This window comes from Phycodurus eques, chromosome 2 (assembly GCF_024500275.1).
Source record: "Phycodurus eques isolate BA_2022a chromosome 2, UOR_Pequ_1.1, whole genome shotgun sequence".
Lineage (NCBI taxonomy): Eukaryota > Metazoa > Chordata > Actinopteri > Syngnathiformes > Syngnathidae > Phycodurus > Phycodurus eques.
In genome coordinates, this window is record NC_084526.1 from 39,708,341 (window position 1) to 39,723,271 (window position 14,931).

The window sequence follows — 14,931 nt, forward strand, 5'->3', positions numbered from 1 at the left end:
TGGACACGACGACAGCCGTATCAACAACAGTTGTAGTCCCATGACGACAGCAACGACGATGATACCGGTCCGCCCCTAACACCACCGTCCCTGGCATCACCACCGTCGATGCCAAGCAGATCAATGTGAAGGATAAAGAGAAGTGGAAGAAAAAGGAAAGTTTGGTGCATCAAGGGAGATTACTTGGTATAGTAGCATGCGAGCAGCCTAAGGCTGCATCTTTGAAGACCAAGGAGAAGGCATTTCATTTATTGCGTTGTCCTGAATTATGTATTTAGCCAAACTAAGTTGGAATTTCCACACTGGGTCTCCCTTATAAGCGGTTTACCTCTCGCAGCGTCATCTTTTCATCTTTTTCCCATAACACCAATAAATCTTTCAAGCCATTTACCTTGTTTTCTAAATTAGCAGATGCCTTACTCAAATGTCAGAAGGGTTCATTTACCAGTGGAGCCATCTGAGAACGCTTCGGCTTTGCCACCCGGGAGAACGTGTGATGTCATGGTTAATTGTCCTATATTATTTTTGTTTCTGTTAACTCATGAACCATTTTGGTTCAATGAAAATGGCGAGGCAATTATGGATTTCCCCATGCTTATTGATGACAAAGCAACTTCATATTATCCCAGTTGTGGCGAACGGGACAACTACATTTTTCCCAGGGAGCACCTCTTTCCAATGAATACATGTTGTTCAGTGTGGTGGCTGTTTTGTTGATGCTGCTCCCTGGCAAAGCAATGCATTAAGAGAACATTCCAGTGTTTCAGCAGTACACAGTGGGAGGCTTTCGAGCGATGTCCTGGCCAGATCGTAGCGGGTTACAACAAACAGTGTAGTCGATATGAATCAATAATAAACATACTTGATCAGTCCCTGTTCTCATGATAAAGTTGAGCTCAGGACATGAATGTTGACACAAAATTTCTTCTCAGCTTGACTGTGACTCTAAAAGCACAATGTTGATTTTATTACCATTTGAAAATGATGCTTTCATATTTAACGGTTTCACTTAGAAACTATTCTACTTTATTCTAGAATTGGATATATAGTTGGATCTGGTATTACATAGGCATTTTGTAGAAAAGTTGCAATGTGATGTTCTAACTTGAAATAAGGGAAAATCATTATTTTACAAGCCTAAGAGGTCTGGTTAACTTTGTTCATCTTATTGTGTTTGTCCATAATATTGCCTATAAAATGTATATTCTAGCAACAAATGATTGAATAACAGACTTGAAAGTAGAAGTCTACTACAAATAGCAGTAAATCAGTGTTACTACTTACAATTTTTAAAAAACTTATTTGGTGACAAAAAGCATGTATATACTGTCAGTGTTCAATTATATGGACACCTAACCTTTTTGTCACAGAAGTGGAGAACAATTGCGTTTGAAGCTTACCTTCTAAGGGCATATCTGAAAGATGAGAAGTCATGTGGCATTTTGCAAAATGGCTGTAATTATCTTGATGAAATATGCTGACATTATGTCTCATCATTATCTTTCTTGGGTGTTCTATTGTTTTTATTGGTCGCTGAGGTTAGCATTTTTTCAAGTCTGTGTTTGATTTCAAAGTGTTGACCCAAATTGTATTCCAATAGCAACAATATCTCGTAGAAGGGAGGCTGTACTGGTTTGCCGCAAATTTCCATTGCTGTCATATTTTTTATTCTTGCCAGCTCTGGTACCCTTCTGTGGTGGCACCATGAAGAAAAACAGAGAAAATCAAAATCACGCTTTGTATGATGAGTTAATTCTGTCTAGACCATACGCCCCCCCCCCCCCATTCCACTAGTGCTCATGTTTACAGTGAAATGTTGTCCTCCATGCTTCACCCCTCCCATCCTCAGGGGTTTATGGTGGCAAACAGATATTTACAAAATAATCCCTTCCCTTGTGGATGTTACTCTGCCCTGGGAGGAGCTGAGGAGCCTGGCCAATTACAGTATCGTCTTCTGCATACCACTCACACAACTTTGACCTTTTGTGTTTGTTATTCAACCCCAATTCCAATGAAGTTGGGACGTTGTGTTAAACACAAATAAAAACAGAATACAATGATTGGCAAATCATGTTTCATCTATATTTAATTGAATTCACTACAAAGACAATACATTTAATGTTCAAACTGATAAACTTTATTGTTTTTAGCAAATAATCATTAACTTGGAATTTTATGGCTGCAACGCGTTCCAGAAAAGCTGGGACAGGTGGCAAAAAAGACTGAGAAAGTTGAGGAATACTCATCCAACACCTGTTTGGAACATCCCACAGGTGAACAGGCTAATTCGGAACAGGTGGGTGCCATGATTGGGTATAAAAGGAGCTTCCCTGAATTGATCAGTCATTCACAAGCAAAGATGGGGCGGGGTTCACCTCTTTGTGAACAAGTGCGTGAGATGATAGTCGAACAGTTTAAGGACAATGTTCCTCAATGTACAATTGCAAGGAATTTAGGGATTTCATCATCTACGGCCATAACATCATCAAAAGGTTCAGAGAATCTGGAGAAATCACCATGTAAGCGGCAAGGCCGAAAACCAACATTGAATGCCCGTGACCTTCGATCCCTCAGGCGGCACTGCATCAAAAACCGACATCAATGTCTCAAGGATATCACCACATGGGCGCAGGAACACTTCAGAAAACCAATGTCAGTAAATGCAGTTCGGCACTACATCCGTAAGTGCAACTTGAAACTCTACTATGCAAAGCAAAAGCCATTTATCAACAACACCCAGAAGAGAGAGAGGCTTCTCTGGTCCCGAGCTCATCTAAGATGGACTGATGCAAAGTGGAAAAGTTTTCTGTGGTCCGACGAGTCTACATTTCAAATTGTATTTGGAAATTGTGGACGTTTTGTCCTCCGGACAAAAAAAGCATGCTGCCATCCAAGCAATGTGTTTTTCATGGACGCCCCTGCTTATTTCAGCAAGACAATGCCAAACCACATTCTGCACGTGTTATAACAGCATGGTTTTGTAGCAAAAGAGTGCGGTTACTAGACTGCCCTGCCTGCAGTCCAGACCTGTCTCCCATTGAAAATGTGTGCCGCATTATGAAGCGTAAAATACAACAACGGAGACCCCGGACTGCTGAACAGCTGAAGCTGTACATCAAGCAAGAATGGGAAAGAATTCAGAATCAGAATCAGAATCATCTTTATTTGCCAAGTATGTCCAAAACACACAAGGAATTTGTCTCCGGTAGTTGAAGCCGCTCTAGTACAACAAACAGTCAATTTACAGAACACTTTGGGGACATAAAGACATTGACAAAAAACAATTGTGCAAAAAGATGCAGAGTCCTCTAGCACTTAGAGCAGTTCGAACGACTAATATTGCAATAGTCCGGTGCAATGACCATTGTGCAAAGGGCGCTGAGACTTCAAGGAGTGTATGCGGTTTAAAGTGACGAGTAGTGCGATCATCTGGGACAATGTCGGTTGTGCAAATGTTACAGATACTCCTCAATCAGTGTGCAAATGGAGCAGATGCTACTCTGGCATGAGTGGCCAGTATATGCAAATAGTGCAGCATGGCGAGACAACTACAGTGAGTGCACAAGTAATAAATAATTGGCCCCACAGAAATGTGACAACGAACTCAAGTCAAAAAATTGCCAGCTTGTTGTAATGGAATTATAGGTTAGGTGTTTAAGAAGTTGATCGCAAGAGGGAAGAAGCTGTTGGAATGTCTACTAGTTCTAGTTTGCGTTGATCGGTAGCGCCTACCTGAGGGAAGGAGCTGGAAGAGCTGGTGACCGGGGTGCAGACGGTCCGAGAGGATTTTGCACGCCCTTGTCTTAGTTCTGGCAGCGTGCAAGTCCTCAATGGTGAGTAGGGGGGTACCGACAATCCTTTCAGCAGTTTTGATTGTCCGTTGCAGTCGGAGTTTGTCCTTTTTTGTAGCAGCACCAAACCAGACTGTGATGGAAGAACACAGGACCGATTCGATGACCGCTGTGTAGAACTGTCTCAGCAGCTCCGGTGGCAGGCCGTGCTTTCTCAGAAGCCGCAGGAAGTACATCCTCTGCTGGGCCTTTTTGAGGACGGAGTTGATGTTGTTCGCCCACTTCAGGTCCTGAGAGATTGTAATTCCCAGGAACTTGAAGGTCTCGACGGTTGACACAAGGCAGCTGGACAACGTGAGGGGCAGCTGTGGCGAAGGATGCCTCCTGAAGTCCACGATCATCTCTACCGTCTTGAGCGTGTTCAGCTCCAGGTTGTGTCGCCCGCACCACAGCTCCGGCCGTTCCGCTTCCTGTCGATATGCAGACTCGTCACCGTCCTTGATGAGGCCGATGACAGTGGTGTCATCTGCAAACTTCAGGAGCTTGACAGTCGGGTTCGCTGAGGTGCAGTCGTTCGTGTAGAGAGAGAAGAGCAGCGGAGAGAGGACACAACCTTGGGGCGCCCCAGTGCTGATGCTGCGTGTGGATGAGGTGGCCTCCCCCAGCCTGACCTGCTGTGTCCTGCCCGTCAGAAAGCTGTAAATCCACTGGCAGATGGCAGGTTAGACGCTGAGCTGGAGAAGCTTGGTTGAAAGGAGTTCAGGGATGATGGTATTGAACGCTGAGCTGAAGTCCACGAACAGGATCCTTGCGTAGGTCCCTGCACTGTCGAGGTGTTCTAGGATGAAGTGCAGTCCCATGTTGACTGCATCATCCGCAGACCTGTTCGCTTGGTAGGCAAACTGCAGGGGGTCCAGCAGGGGACCTGTGACACTCTTGAGGTGGTCCAGCACGAGACGTTCAAAGGACTTCATGACCACAGATGTCAAAGCGACAGGCCACCTACAAAGCTTCAACAATTAGTGTCCTCAGTTCCCAAACATTTATTGAATGTTGTTAAAAGAAAAGGTGATATAACACAGTGGTAAACATTTTATTTGTTAAACACAACGTCCCAACTTCATTGGAATTGGGGTTGTATAAATGAAGTTGGGAAACTTGAACAACTTAGTGTTTTCCATTTTGAATTATGTTTGGTATGTATGAAATTATTTTGATTCAGACAGTATACCTGTTACAATAAACATCTGTTGCACCATTCAGCATTAAATGAGTCACTTTACACAATTCACAGACTTATTTAGTAGGGTAGTCATGTCAGAAGCAGTATAGTTGCGATGAAGTTGCAATTTGGCATTGACATTTTCCCTGTACAGCTGCAGTTTGTCAAAGGTCTCATGAGAGTTGTAATGATATTCCCCGACTGCAAAGCTCCGTGGCATCTCACTTTACGACACTCCCGTACAGGCTCCTATCTCTCCTCTGCCTTGCTCACCCCTCCTCCCTCTGTTCACTTTTTGGCCCGGTGGGGGTAAATGCAGCTATTCCCTGCACACACTCACTCCAGACTGAGAACTTTCAGTATGTGAAAGGAACGTTTTAGAGGAACATTTAAAATAGATGAACGTGAAAGAGCTGAAGATATGGAAATTTTAGGAAACCATTTAGGTGCATATGGAAAGAGGTGTAGTAACGCACCACATTTCACTCGTTACATTGAGGTACATTCAGTTCGACATCAGCTCCAGTATCTGTTATTGCTTGCCTGAGCAATTTGTTTTGGTTCTTAGCGAGACTAGTGCCGGTCACGTGACTCTGTTTCACTAATCCAATGTAACCATTATCAACGTTTGACTCCAATTCACCAATCATACGGAGCCAAGTAGTCTTCTCATCCCCACACAGAAACAAAGTTTTTAAAATGACTCATTTCCGTAAAGCACGGCAGACACAACGGAGAAAATAATGGCGTGCGACTCGCAGTCAGAAGCAGCCCATAGCTTCACATTCAATCTATATTATCTTATCGACAAGAAAAAGCATAAACTTTGTCATGTGCAGTCATCTGTGTCTGCCTAAAAATGTCCGCATTTCAGTCTACAAGAGCTCCACTCGGAACTTGAGAAAACATGTAATTTCTGCCTTGAGCCTATTGTAGCAAAGGGAGGTAATTTTATACCATTTGTTTTGGCTGAATTAGACTTTGGTCATGATATTTTATGAATATTTAGTAATTGTTTTGATGATATTCTTGCACAGTATCTGAAGTTGCACATTACCATTATATATTTTTGTATCGTTTGACGGTCATACTCTGATTTAAAAAAAATCAGAAGTTAGTCACTGCTTACTCAGTAATTGAGTTGTTTTTTTTCACTGAGTATTTTTCCTCATTAATTAAAAGATTAATTTGTACTTGTCATATTTTTCTAAAGTAACACTACTTGAGTATAATTTTTGGCAACTCTACCCACTTCTGAATAGGGAATAATAAATTAATATAAATGGTAATAATTACAGTGCCAGGAAAACGTATTGGGCCCCCTTCTCAACTTCCTCACTTTGTTTAAGATCATCAAACAAATGTAAATATGACAAAAGTAACCCAAGTGAACTTAAAATGCTGTTTTAAAGTATTTAATTTATTAAGGAAAACTATTTAAAATGACCTGGCCCTGTGGAAAAAGTAATGGCCCCCTAAAACTATAATAACTGGTTGGGCCATCCTCAACAGCAACAACTGAAATCAAGCATTCTCTATAATGGGCAAGGTCTTTCACATCACTGTGGAGATATTTTGGCCCACTTTTCCTTGCAGAATAGTTGGAATTCAGCAAAGACTGGGGGGTTTTGAGGATGAATGGCCTTTTTAAGGTCATGCCACTGCATTTCAATTGGATTCAAGTCTGGACTTCGACGAGGCCACAGCAAAACCCTTATTTATTTTAAATTGATTTTTAAAATTTATTTTAAAGCCATTCAGAAGTTGACTTGCTGGTGCATTTGGATGGTTATCCTGCTGCAGAACTCAAGTGCGCTTCAGCTTGAGGACCACAAACTGATTCTCCTTCAGGGCTTTCTGTTAAAGAGCAGTATTCATGGTTCTATCAATCACAGCAAGTTGTCCAGGTCCCGAAGGAGAAAAGCGGCCCAAGACCATCACACTATCACTGTTTGATTGGTGGTATGAAGTTCTTTTTCTTAAATACTGTGCTACATTTAAGCCAGATGTAATGAGACACACACCGTCCAAAAAGCTCAACTGTTATCTCATTAGTCCATATAATATTCTCCCAAAAGTCTTGGGAATCATTCAGATTTTTTTTTTTGTAGTTGTTTTTTTTTTCAAAATTAGGACTAGGCTTATGTTCTTTTTGGTCAGCACTGCTTTCTCTGCCATTGAAGCCATTTTTCATTTGTCTCTTCCTTATTGTTGTTTTATGACCACTGGCCTTAACTGAGGCAAGGGAGATCTGGAGTTGTTTAAAAGTCCTGAGTTCCTTTGTGGCCTTCTGTTTGTCATTGCTGTTCTCTTGAGGTAATCTTTGTAGGCCGGCCACTCTTGGAAAAGTTCACCACTGTTGCAGGTTTTCTCCATGTGAAGCTAATAGCTCTCCCTCTGGTTCGCTGGAATCCTAAACCTTTAGAAATGCCTTTTGTAACCCTTTCCAGACTGATAAATGTCAGTTACTTTATTCCTTGAATGTTCTGGAATTTCTTTGGATCATGTCATTTTGTTGCAGATTTTTTTTTTTGTGCAACTTGATTTTGTTAGGGCAGATTCTGTTTAACTGATTTCTTGATTGAGCAGGTCTGGAGGTAATCAGGCTTTGGTGTGATCAGAGCAAATTAACCAAAAATTGTGAGTAGCCTAAATTAATTGATGATTTAACAAGGGGGGGAGGGGGTAATTACTTTTTCACACATTTTAACAGATTTTTGTTTCCCCTAATGAATGAAATCACCATTTAAAAACAGCATTTTAAGTTCACTTGGGTTATATTTGTCTGATATTTAAATTTCTTTGATGACCTTAAACATTAAAGTGGAGAAACTATAAAAACATGTAAGAATTTGAGAAGGGACCCAGTATTTTTTCTTGGCGCTGTAAATCGGGTGACAGGAATTCTGGGCTTTGTGATGACAGTCCAGAAAGAAATGAGCCTTAGTTTCTGACTAATTGACGTTTTCTTCCGCACCATCAATTGCCACCATATTACACAAATGGTGGAAGATGTTGATTTCAGTATAATTACAAATGTACATGATATTGCTGAGGTAATTTAGAAGTGCTACAGAAACATAGTTTCTACTATTATTAGTTAGCTTTCATCATACCACCAACAAACAAGGACCAGAAGAGCACAACCTTAAAATGTATTTGTTTTTGTACTAACGATGTTGACTGACTAAATTGTGACATAAATATTAACTTGTCCAATGCTGTGTTCTTGTCTCCATTCACAGCAAAGCAACCATTACCATGGAAATGCTAGTGTGGCTTAGGTGAAGGCAATGTGTAATTACCATTATGTCTTTGCCTTTACAGGTCACGCTCATTGGGTGGTCTTGGTAGAATATGGACTAACAGTTGCTCACAGAACCGTCTCCAGGAGCCCCGAGGACGTCACAGACTGTCCACCGTCATCCAGCCGCTGCGTCAAAATTCTGGGGAGGTGGTCGACCTAACTGTTGATGAAGATGGTGAGAAAAACATCAGGCCAGCTCAGTGTTGATCCTCTCCATCCAGAGTCACTTAGAAGCTCAGATACCTCTAAACAGATGACTAGAATGAGTGTTTTGAGAAAGCTAATGCAGCTCGTTACGTATTCCCATGGCACCATACACCATTATCATGGTGTGAAAAGGTGACTGAGGCAACATTTTAAAAGCACTTTAAAGGCTCGATATAAATGCAGTCAATTTGGCTTAAAACTGTAAAGACAATTCTATGATAAAATGGTCTCTTTATATCAGCGACAGACATTTTCCAGCATTCGCACTTTTTGCCATCTACTGAACCGGAATCTTGGATTTTCCAAGTTTAATTGATATTTATTAATTACATGGACATTGATTTTTATTCATATCTAAACCACGTTGTATTAAAGTTCAATGTTGAATGTACTGAGAGGACATTTTATAGAGCTGAGTATGTGAGCAAAATTAATTTGTGAATAAGAAAAGTAGATGGAGTGCACACACCAGAATACTAATGAGATTCTGTCTTCTTGGCTGTTAAGCATCTGCGGACCAGACCAACACACATTCATTCTTCACACACACGCAGGTTTACATTCATGACTGTGAACATGTGTGTTTATTTTTTAAAATCAGATTTGATATAGCATGGATGTCTTTCATAAATGGTCATTGTGAAAATGGGTTAGCATGTACACCAACCTGAGTTACACACCAACATCTTTGCGCATAGATTTGAATGGATTTGCATGTCGTTTGTTTTTTTTTTAATGCTGAATTTCAGCTGAGTTAGGGTAGTTCTTGGAGATGTTTTAGCAACTAAAATTATTTGGACTTTATAGAGATATAGCCTATGTGAAATACATTGGTTGCTCGATTTGCGAGTGAGTGACCCGATTTTCGAGTTTTTGCGACATGAACAATGGCTTGACTGATAATTTTGTTGTTGTTTTGACTTGTTAAAAAAAAAAAAAAAAAACAATGCCATAGGCGGGCTAAAGACGAGCTAGCAGTGTTAACAAACCAAAGGAAAGCCAAGCACATTTATTTACATAGCCCATTTCATACACAAGGTAACTCAATGTGCTTTATTTACATGATTAAAAGCATTTAAAAACAGGGAAACATGGGGAAAGAAGTTTTTAACCTGGACTTAAAAACATGCACACTTGGGGCTAACGTCACTTTTGTTGGCAACTTATTCCATTTGTGTGCAACATAATGGCTAAATGCTGCTTCACCATGTTTACTTTGGACTCTGTGCTCCACTATTTGGCCTGAGACTGTCGATCTCAGAGCCCTACTGGGTTTATATTCCATTAGCATTAAATTCATGTATTCTGGACCTAAACTGTTTCGTGATTTATAGACCAGTAGCAGAACTTTAAACTCTATTCTAAAGCTGACTGGAGGCCAGTGTAACGACTTAGCTGCAGCATTCTCAATGAGCTGCAGGTGTTTAATGCTCTCTTTAGGGAGTCCAGTCAGAAGACCATTACAATAGTCATCTACTTGAGATAAAAGCATGGATGAGCTTCACCTGGTCTGCTTGACACATGCGAGCCTTCACTCTGGATATGTTCTTCAGATGGTAGAAGGCAGTTTTCGTAATTGATTTGATATGACTGTTAAAAGTCAGGTCGGAATCTAACAGAACACCAAGGTTTCGGACTTGGTCTTTGGTTTTTAAAGAGAGTGACTCCAGGTATTTACTAACAGGAATCCTCTTTTTTTTATTGCCAAAAACAATTATCTCAGTTTTATTGTGGTTTAATTGAAGAAAATGTTGGCTCATCCTGATATTTATCTGTTTTAGGCAGTGTCAAAACACCTCAATTGAACTGTAGTCATCTGGAGATACTGCTAGATAACTTTGTCATCTGCATAGCTATGATAGTCAAAATTACAGTTCTGACGAATTTGACCCAAAGGTAGCATATACAGGCTGAACAGGAGGGGACCAAGAACTGACCCTTGAGGGACCCCATAGGTCATTGCCATTCGATGAGATTGAACACTTCCAATGGTTACAAAATAGCTCCTTTCACCCAGGTAGGACCTGAACTATTTAAGGACTGTTCCATTTAGTCCTACCCACGTTTCCAACCTGTTCAGCAGTATATTATTATCTACCGTATCAAAAGCTGCACTGAGGTCCAACAAGACCAGAATTGACACCTTTCCCGAGTCAGTATTCAACCTTATATCATTTAGGACTTTGATAAGAGCAGATTCTGTACTGTGATGAGTTTGGAAACCTGATTTAAATTTGACAAAAAGTCAATTTAAGTTAAAAAAATTGCTGAGTTGATTAAAAATAACTTTCTCAACAATCTTTGCTATGACAGGGAGATTTGAGATGGGTCTATAGCTTGCTAACATGGAAGCATCCAGCGTTGTAGTTTTAATTTTTATATATTTTTTTAACAGCGGCTTAATGGCAGCTACTTTGAGCTTTAGGAAACTCGCCCGACTCAAGTGAGCAATTGATTATTTGCTGAAAATCAGCTCGCACGGACTTCCCAATAGCTTTGAAATAGTCAGATGGTATTGAGTCAAGACAGCTCGTTGATGGTTTCAGCTGCTGAACCGTTTTCTCTACAGTTTTTTTGGTCAGCTGTATCAAATTCTGACATGGTAATAAAGTTTTTCCTGGGTGGCTTCAGATGTAGTATCATTTTATAATTTTTCTGATTTGCGCTAATATTTAACCTGATGGATTGTATTTTTTCACAAAAATAAAAAGCAAATTCATTGCATTTATCTGCTGTTCGGAGTTCTGGAGCCATCTGATTCGGGGAGGTTATGAGCTTGTCAAACGCAGCAAAGTTCTTACTGATGATTTCACAAAGATGTTGCTGTCTCGTCTTAACTCTTGGTTAAAATTACAAAGACTTTGTCTGTAGAGGTCATAGGCAATTAGGAATTTAGCTTTTCTCCACTTGCGTACTGCTTTCCTACAAGGGATATTGGAACACAAATGGTGCAGCAACACATGTATACAGACAATATAACAATACTCACAGGAATATATTCTTTACCCTCCCTGGTTATTGTCAATAAGGAAGTGGCAGTTGGGCAGGTTAGCCACTGGCGCTCAGTACTTATATAGTGGGGGTCTTTGCACACGTTTTCAGCACTTCAAACTTATTTGATGCATTTAGAAACAAAACACGAAAATGACTTACAGGGTCTTTAAGATGTGTTTTGAATTAAGAGTGTAGTCATGGAGTAAAGTAAACTCTTAGGTCTTAGGACAAGGCACCACTGTTTATATTAGAACTGCTCTGGACTCTGTCTTTAGACCTCTCAGTTGTGCCAACAACCTCCGGCAGCATTCACCCTCAAACGGTCAGGTCGTCCTCATCGTCATCTTCCCAGAATGCCTCTACCTCAGAGCTCAATGATGCCGCAGGCCCCTCCACGAGGGGAGGAGGAGGCTCGATACCCGACAGTATGCACACACCGAGGCCGAGCGGCTCGACTCGAACAGCCACAGAGGGTAAGACAGCATGTTGCAACCAGATGCTGTTAGACAGGAATAATGGGGGACTTTTTTTTTTTTTTTTTTTTTTTTTAGTTATTATTTTTTTAAACTTAGACTTAAGTCCAAGAATACCTCTCTCCTTCCATTACATACGCCACAGATGTGTTTTATGAAAAGCTCTGTTTTGTTTGTTGCTGCATTGCATTTGGACGACTGGCCAGCAGCTTGCTTATTCCTCTGCTTTCTTCTCACCAGATGACAGCAGACCAGGTTTGTCAGGTTCCGCAGGAGAAAACGCAGGCACGGCCATGCCCAGGCTGCCGTCGTGCTGTCAACAGCACTCGCCGTGCGGGAGGCCTTCCCCCGGTCATCTGTCCCTCAGCCACTCCCATTCGAGCTGCATGCAGGCCTCATCCTCTCAGGCCAACGGCTCCCAGCACGGTCACGGCAACACGCACCATTTTGTCCTTCACGTCCACCACCCCACACCACAGCCCCCGGGTACCCTGCCTTTCCAAGAGCCTAGCTGTGCTGTGGAAAGGCCCAGTGCACTGCCTGCACCCTGTGCCGGAGTGAGCGGTGGCGGTAGCAGTAGTGGCGGCGGCAACAATGCGACCCATTACCACGACCAGGTAATACTGCATTCACTGCTAACATACGTTAGTATTGAGTGTAGTACTAGTCTGTGTGACTATAGGAAGCCATTTGAGCATTAATTCAGTATCCTTGATATCCAGCTTAAGGTCCTTGTATTAATAGTACGCTCTTTATCCTCACTTGTAAGAACATTTGGTGCATTATTAGAACGACTAGGGCACCCAAGTTTTGCCCCAGAAGTAACATGCAGTTGCACTACTCGTGGGCCTTCGGCCTTTAATATTTTTTACTTCTTCTTACTAGAATGCCAAATTTGTCCTATTAGTATGCAAACATGTTATGCAGTAGTGGAAACGATTACGACCAAGACAGTTGTTCTACCAGTACGCTGAATTGTCTTGCCTGATCATTTCATTATAAGAGGAGGGGAAAAAAACAATCTTGTGCTGATGTAGTCTGCTTGGAAGATTTCAACTACTAGCTCTTCTTGCTCATATCCACTGTTTAGTTTTGCAGCAGGGATATCAAATAAATGTTCAAACAGCTTTATGGAAAGAGGTTTGAACATTTATTTGATTATACATAATATTCAGCTAAAAAGCCATGCAGTAGTACGCTTTGTCCTCACGAGGACAACTTAGCCTATTAATAGGACAACCACATTTTACTAGTGAGGCAAAACTGACCACTAATTGACAACTGTGCGCTACTAGTACTACTAGTGACATAAAATTATACTAGTGACCATCTAGCAGATGATGAAACTCATAAGAAAATACTTTTCAGAAGGCCAAATCTCGACATTATGACCTAATGTAAATTTTTGAACACCCAGTATATGAATTTCACTTTTTGAATTGAAATAATGAAATAAAGGAACTTATGAAAGGAATGATATTCTAATTTGCACGATCCCTGTAGGATGCAATATGGTTACGCAGAATATGAAATTCTGTTTAGCCTTAAGAACCAATCCAGGTATGCAGTAAAAGTACAGCAGTTGCATTGTGGAGTTACCCAGAATTGAAGGGCTTCTTAGTACAGTACAAATTATCAGAGACTGTTATGAAATGTGTTAAATGTAACACATCTAAAATGTACACATCTAAATGTAACCCTCTTTCGTCTCACAGCAAAGTCTGCCAGTAGACCTGAGCAACAGTAGTGTTCGAAGCAGCGGGGCTAGTTTCCATGGCAGCACATCAGCCTTTGACCCCTGCTGCCCAGGCTCCACCTCGCGGCCTCCTGCGTACGTTTCCCAGGCCACCCCTGGACCCAGCCAGCCAACTGTGGTGGACTCTTTCAGCTCTGGCTTGGTGGCTCAGCCTCAAACACAGCTTCAGCAGCCATGCAGACATTACATACATCCCTCATGTGAGTATAAACTTCATCAAATGTTCCTCTCTCTATCCATTGTTGGATGGTCAGCTCCAGTTGGAAATGTAACATTTTCTCATTGGTATTCATTTATTTATATTTCCTTGTATATATCTCCTATATTTCCAGATGGCTCTCTGGCACGCTCATTGCATCATCAGCCCTCTACTGCCTGCCCTCATTCCCACGGGAACCCCCAACTTACACCTCAGCCCCCTCCACAAGGCGATTATGTCCTTCCCCACAATGTCCACCCCTTTCATCCGCCGCTGCCATCCCACCCATCAGGCCACAGCGTACCCAGTGGCCCTCCTCTAACTGCCCACCACCTCTCCAGTTCGAGCGCCCCCCTGGCCCAGCACCTGCCCGCAGAGCACCAGACCCTGCCGCAACATATGCCACCACTGGGATCAGTTCAGCGGCTCCACCAACACGAAATGTTGCAGAGGATGGAGGTCCAGAGGCGCAGAATGATGCAGCACCCCACGTTAGTGCCACGGTCTTGCATCACGTTAAAAACACACGTTGTGTGTTTTATGAACTGTGTCTTTTACACTTTCAAATATATACAGTGAGCCTGCTGTAAAAAAGCTAAAATTTGCAAATAAAAGTTTGTAATTGAGTAAAGATGCTTATAGCATGTACACAATCATGAACCCATGTTACATAAACAACTGTGTTGAATACTTAAAGTATTCAACACAAACAAACTACTACTTCACATGAGACCCATCAATAGTATGAGCTCGCCTATTAGTCTGACATTACACATGGGCAAACAAATATGTGCTCTCTCACTTTACATAAACGGTATTACGGCATTCAACTCACCTTTTGGCATTTGCACACAATAGGAAATATACGGAATAGACGCAAATTGTAACAGTAAAGTAGGCTACAGGGTCTATTAGTGGCTGCGTTGGGAAAGAAGCAAAAACAAACTTTCATTTTTGACGGTGCATTCAAGGACGTCAACAA

General features: G+C 41.6%; 1 protein-coding gene across 4 annotated transcripts in view; it reads left to right on the forward strand.

The window, feature by feature from the left end:
* Nucleotides 1–14,931, forward strand: part of rnf111 (ring finger protein 111) — a 38,819-nt gene that overhangs the window by 17,377 nt on the left and 6,511 nt on the right. For 3 of the 4 annotated variants that reach the window (XM_061670641.1, XM_061670642.1, XM_061670643.1), the window contains exons 4-8: nt 8,341–8,495; nt 11,797–11,994; nt 12,235–12,611; nt 13,710–13,950; nt 14,083–14,440. In XM_061670641.1, the coding sequence (XP_061526625.1) occupies nt 8,341–8,495; nt 11,797–11,994; nt 12,235–12,611; nt 13,710–13,950; nt 14,083–14,440 (1,329 nt within the window). The remainder of the gene's footprint in view (nt 1–8,340; nt 8,496–11,796; nt 11,995–12,234; nt 12,612–13,709; nt 13,951–14,082; nt 14,441–14,931) is intronic. The other variant, XM_061670644.1, reaches the window with a different exon arrangement.